Source organism: Heterodontus francisci, unplaced genomic scaffold (assembly GCF_036365525.1).
Source record: "Heterodontus francisci isolate sHetFra1 unplaced genomic scaffold, sHetFra1.hap1 HAP1_SCAFFOLD_188, whole genome shotgun sequence".
Taxonomy (NCBI): domain Eukaryota; kingdom Metazoa; phylum Chordata; class Chondrichthyes; order Heterodontiformes; family Heterodontidae; genus Heterodontus; species Heterodontus francisci.
In genome coordinates, this window is record NW_027140635.1 from 823,216 (window position 1) to 829,703 (window position 6,488).

Here is a 6,488-nt window from a genome sequence, read left to right on the forward strand (position 1 = left end):
GGGCCGCGAGCAGACTAATAACTGTACATTGTGAGGCAGTGCGTGTAGGAAACAGGATGCTGATGGGGCATCGATAGACAGTGAGGGCTGGAACCAGGCTGCTGAAGAGATATCGTTAGACAGTGAGGGCTGGAAACAGGATGTTGTACTACCATTGATAGACATTGTGGGCAGGAAACGAGCTGTTGAACAAGCATGCTTAGGCAGTGAAGTCTGGAAACAAATTTCTGCTATGACATGTGGAGACAGTGAAGTGTGGCAATAGATTGCTGTTGGGACATATGCTGGCAGTGATGTGTGGGTGTGGACTGCTGATTGTGTATGTTCAGACAATGAAGTGTGGAAATAGATTGCTGATCGGACATGTTTATACAGTGAAAACAATGCCACCGATTCTGAATAAACCTCATACTTCAAGGGAAATTTCGGATTTACGGGAGTGCAAGCCATCATTTGTCGGAAAACAGATCATCCAATGAAACCGTTCTCAATCCGGGATGTGAATACATAATTATATCTTTACTGATATTGAAAACGGATCGTTTAAATCTGCACCCAGTGGAAGTCAGAGGGTGAGAGACTGGCAAACAATGGAATATTACAGAATCATCTCATTATTTTGCACATATTCTCTTTGTCTGATATTGTCAATTACTGTTCCTGGAAGCACTCAGTAGCAATGAATCATGGAGAAAATGATGGGACCAGAGATGGAATAGAATTAAATTTCTGGATATTGTGTCATCATTGTCCTTGTTTAACCAATTTAAGTATTAATTTTGGTGCATATGTCAATGAATTCTTCAGCTCCTCTTTGAACTTAGTCACAGTCACAGCATAAATGCATGTGTTTGTGCAGCAACTCAAAAGCAGGAGCATGTAACTGGTTTGATCTGCAATTAACATCGGATCACTCAAACCTGTTGAATAATAATTGTTTGTAATTTGGGTTAATAAGAAAATGATCACGTATAACATCCATAGCATTATGAAGTTTCCAGATATAGCAAAGAGTAAAATGATGGATTTCCTTCGCTTCTTCATCTCCGGATCATTTTGATTTACTTTATTCTTGGTTACCCTCAGACTTTTGCGGACTCTACTTACTGCCAAAATGTGCACTACGGTCATAATATTGAGCAGCAATATCAGAACTATTGGGAGCAAGGGGTTGAGGCAGCGGTGAATCCAACTAAATGCGACCCATGCAGGTACAGTATAGTAATCCAGTTTTGCATTACAGTACCAAGGTACGTTGTTAATTGTAACGTAGGGCTCCAAGGTAAAGTACCAGGGGATGTTTTTCAAACTGAACAACAGACATATTGTTCCAATAACCGCAGAGGCAGTGTTCTCAGTGAAGTATTTAGTCCTCAGGTTCTGGCAACAAATGGTTACAAACCTGTCAAAAATGAAAGCGACTGTCACCCAAACTGAAATATCTTTGGCAGCATTTCTTAATACATTTTGGAAAGCGCACACAGGAGTTATGAACAGGAAGCTAGTTGGTAAATAATAATCATTAATCCGATAAAGTACTACATCAGTGATAATGGCCAGTAGATCCGCTGCTGCCATGACCTTCAGGTAGCGAGTTACACATTTGGCGAGACCACATTTTCCCCGAAACAGGATAATAATTGTCAACAGAGTGGCTGCAAAATAGAAATCAACAGTAACAGGGAGCCACTAAGAAGTTTACAGAAAATTACTCAGCTTCACATTATTTATTCTGATGCATACACCTTTACCACATAGTTCAGAATAGAGGAACATAACTCTTTACCCTTGCTACCTCTGAATTCTGCAGAGAAATTTAACCAAGGTTGCAGTGAAAAGTATAGAAAACTGTAGATCAAATAATAATATATATATATATATCCTCAGTAAAGACGAATAACTGAATCCCGTTTGCTACTCACCTCCCTGGTTCCGGGGTAAGAGATGTCATGAACCGTGTGCAAAACATTCTGCGGGTGGAAGGGATGGAACTCTAAGTGTTTTTTTTTTCTGTATCAATATCAATGACATTGTGAGGAAGAGTATCGAGGTCCTGTAGTCAGAGTTTACAGAGCTAGGGAGGAAAGTAAGAAGTAGGATTTTGGGCGGCACAGTGGCGCAGTGGTTAGCACCGCAGCCTCACAGCTCCAGCGACCCGGGTTCAACTCTGGGTACTGCCTGTGTGGAGTTCTCCCTGTGTCTGCGTGGGTTTCCTCCGGGTGTTCCAGTTTCCTCCCACATGCCAAAAAGACTTGCAGGTTGATAGGTAAATTGGCCATTATAAATTGCCCCGAGCATTGGTAAGTGATAGGGAAATATCAGGACAGGTGGGGATGTGGTAGGAATATGGGATTAGTGTAGGATTAGTATAATTGGGTGGTTGATGGTCGGTACAGACTCGGTGGGCCGAAGGGCCTGTGTCAGTGCTGCATCTCTTTAAAAAAAGATTGCAAGGGCAGTAATCACTGGGTTACTCCCAGCGCCAAGGTTTAGCTAAGGCAGAAATAGGAGAATGTGGCAATGATTGCGTGGCTGGAGACATGATTTAGCAGGAAGGATTTTAGATTCCGCTGACATTGGGACCAGCTGTGAGACAAGGAGGATGTTTTCAGCCTGTTGCACCTGAAGAGAACTGGGGCCAATATCGTCCCAGACAGGTTGACTGGTGCAGTGTACGAGAGTTGAAACGAATTCATCAGGGGTTTCAGCCCAAAAATATAGCATTTAAAAGTAGGATCAATGTATACACAGGACTGGGTGAGATGGCATTTGATATCATACTAAATTAGGTGGAAATCAAAGAAAATGCAAATAAGTGTAGGTTCGGGTTGCAGTTGCTTTCCTGCAATCAGATGATGTGGTTAATTAGCTTCTTCAGATACAGACATAAATAGCCATGTCGGCATATGATGTGTGTTGATGTCTGAACATGGCTGCAAAAAGGGGAGAATGGGATGATTAACATCCTGTATACAAGCTATTCAGACAATATAGAAAGGGATGGGAAATATGAGGATCAAATGCAGATTAGTTTTGCTTAATGGAATATTACTCAGCCAGCAAGAGAAAATGTCATTGAGAGTTCACAGACACGATCTGTTTTGTTCCAGTTAAGAAACAATAAAACATCTATTATCTGACGTTGTGTATTTCATAGGCAATTAAATAAAAAAACTGAGTGCTGCAAGAACTATATGGGTCCAGGGTAGGGAGATTAGACTTACTTGGGTGGACTGGAAAAGCTTGGGGTGGTCTTGGACCAAAGATTTACTGGTGATATTTTAAACAATGCAGCGTTTAGAGTAAATAAAGAAAGACTGTTTTTAAAGACTAAAGTTTTGATAATCTGACGCGCAGATTTAAACTTGTTAGCAAAATTCCTAGTTGCAAAATGATTATATTTGCTGGCGAAGGTTACAGAGAGATATGGGGCAAAGAGAGTGACTGGGAATAACTGATATGCTTCTTGAAAGAGCCGACACAGACACGAAGGATCAAATATCCTCCTTCAGTCCTGTAGCATTAATGCATCCGAGATTATTACAAGTAGTTAGCACCGCAGCCTCACAGCTTCAGGGACCCGGGTTCGATTCTGGGTACTTCCTGTGCGGAGTTTGCACGTTCTCGCTGTGTCTGCGTGGATTTTCTCCGGGTGCTCCGGTTTCCTCCCACATCCAAAGACTTGCAGGTGATAGGTAAATTGGCTGTTATGAATTGCTCCTAGTGTAGGTAGGTGATAAGGAGTATGGGATTACTGTAGGGTTAGTATAAATGGGTGGTTGTTGGTCGGCACAGACTCGGTGGGCCGAAGGGCCTGTTTCAGTGCTTTATCTCTAAATAAATAAATAAAAATAAAATAAGAAACCTACTCAGAGCTGTTCACACTCCGTCTCCACAACATCACATTATAAATAAATAATAAATTCCCGATTATAATCCGGGAGATATCCAGTCTGTGGGGAAAAGTGAGAATGGGACATTTGCAAGGACAGTCTTGTTATGTTGTAGCTTGTAGGCTTGATGTGGGCGAGGAGCATCATGTGTTTATTTGGACGGAGAGGCAAATACTGAGATAGATAGACATATAGACAGAAAGGTAGCTAGAGAGAGACAAACATGGGGAGAGCTGGAGAGACTTGGTTAGCGAAAGAATGAGAGACTTAGAGTGATAGGTCGATTGGTAGATCGATAGATGAACCGATCAATAGATGAATGATATATGGATGGTTAGGCTGATAGATATATACATAGAAGGTGTTATAGCTAGATGGTTAGAATGATAGATTGACAGGCAACTAATTAGAAAGACAAATTGCTAGATGATAGATTTGCAAAAAGATGGATAGATAGGTGGCATATAGAAGGTTAGATAGGCAGAGAGAGGGATACATGGATTGATAGGCAGCTAGATAGGTAGATAGATGCAGGAATACAGGGCAAATAGATAGATAGATAGAAAGATAGATAGATAGATAGATAGATAGATAGATAGATAGATAGATAGATAGATAGATAGATAGATAGATAGATAGATAGATGGATAGATGGATGGATGGATGGATGGATGGATGGATGGATGGATAGATGGTCAGTTTCAGCCAAGGCGGGAGGAGTGTACTGTTCAGCCAGTCCCACTTCTCCACAGGTCACAAGATATATTTAATTTTTCCCACTTACTGAAGCAATCAATCATGTACTCCACTTTTCACCAGAATAAAGCACACCGACCAGTTTTCTTTCATTAAAAAACAAATATTAACTGTTTATTTTAAATAGTGTCTACACCAATGTAGTCCACATACGCACAAATCAAAATATTAACGCCCCTTATTTTTCCTCGCCCACATGCACAGACACACATATGCAGACCGGTAAACTGCAAAAACTAAAAAGGGGATTATTATTTACTATTCTTACAAAGGCATAGAAGGATGAAAAAAAAACACTGAGACTGAAAAGAGAGTATGGACGTCCATAGTTTCGCGAGATGGCCTAAAGGTAAATTGGCGGCTGCTGATGGATTCTTCTTTGAACAGTTCTTCCCAGGCAAACTTGACAATCCGTTTGGGAAGTCTTTCAAAGAGACTCAGCACAGAAGGCTTCACATAGGGCTTACATCAGTAGCAAAAAAAATGTTTCAGTTCCCACACATTCGTTGTAAAGTTCCTCCAAAGATGCACAGTTTCTACAATTATGCAGGATTTCTTGATGTACATGAGCCAGCAGTACGACTTGATGCAGGAATTCATGAAAGATGCAGGGATTCTTAAAAAAGGGAAAGAGAACAGCTTTCTTCTCCTGGCAGGCACAGAGCAACTCCTCCTCTCTGTTTTGTTCAGGCTAAACACCAACTGGATTTTTTTAGCATTTCAAAATGAAACTAAAACTCTTCAGCCGTAAGTCACATGACATCTATAAAACTTAACTTGTTATTCCCTTGCAAACATCCTTTCAGGTCAGAACACTACCCTGCAGTGTTTACTGGAAATTAGATGCTGTCCAGTATTTGTTTACCTGCTAAAAACCGAAATCGTCTGTTGACCATCCTTAAAAAAGAACACAAAGTTCAGCCTCCTCAAGATTCCAGATGAGTCAAGTGTCCACAATCCAACGACAATTTCTTAAAACATACTTTACAAAGAAAAATGGAAGTGCCTACGTAACATCTCCAACCTTGGGGGAAATGAAAAATAAATATTTGAAAATCGTCATTAAAATGTATGAAAACAGAAGTTCAAAACATTTTAAAACACATTTTCACACTCATTCTCCATTCATTCTTTACTTGTAGTTAATAGAACTGTGCTGTTTACCATCTTCATTCCTTTAACTCAAACAAACTGAGATTCGCTACAAAGCATCTGCAATAACATTGTTTCCATCACCCCCACCCCACCCGCCCCCCCCCCCCCCCCCCCCCCCCGGAATTGTGGACAATCATTAAGTGACAGGGCTGCAACAATAATTTCAATTGGAATATTCTGGCATTCTGGGCGTTGATTTTTCAACACAGGTTATCAAAATTAGCCGATGGCAAACTTTCAAACAGAACACCCCCTCCCCCAACGTGTTCAAAGTGTCACGACAGAACATCATATCACCAAGGTAAATAACAGTTAGAAACACTGGATATCCCTGGTCTCACTACTCTCCGTGAAATTTCCTGAATACCCTTTAACCTGCATGGCATCATTTGTCACTGGAAAAAAAAGGCATCCAGTGTGACAACAGCTGAGGTTTCATTTGCTCGGGTTGCTATAAGAATTTGCCAAATGCCAAATATTCCTTTTAACAATTCTATCTTTGTAAAAACATGGTCCTGTTCAGTTTCTCAAGTGATCTTTCAAGCGAGGGCCTGGGCAGGAGACTGCTTTTGTTACTGCATTAAATTTTCTGTCGTCTATGCAAAGTTCAGATGAACTGTCAAATTTGGGCACCTTCCACCGGAACTCCAGTTGCTTTGAGTGGGTTAGATGAGGTGGTTTCCC

At 40.9% G+C, this 6,488-nt stretch overlaps 1 protein-coding gene across 1 annotated transcript; it reads right to left on the minus strand.

Moving 5' to 3' along the window:
• Positions 1–744: 744 nt before the first annotated feature.
• LOC137360362 (probable G-protein coupled receptor 139) lies at positions 745–4,693 on the minus strand. Its single transcript, XM_068025825.1, has 2 exons — positions 4,678–4,693; positions 745–1,655 (listed from the first exon to the last, which is right to left on the minus strand). The coding sequence occupies exons 1-2, from the start codon at positions 4,691–4,693 to the stop codon at positions 745–747; spliced, it is 927 nt and encodes a 308-aa protein (XP_067881926.1).
• Positions 4,694–6,488: the final 1,795 nt, after the last annotated feature.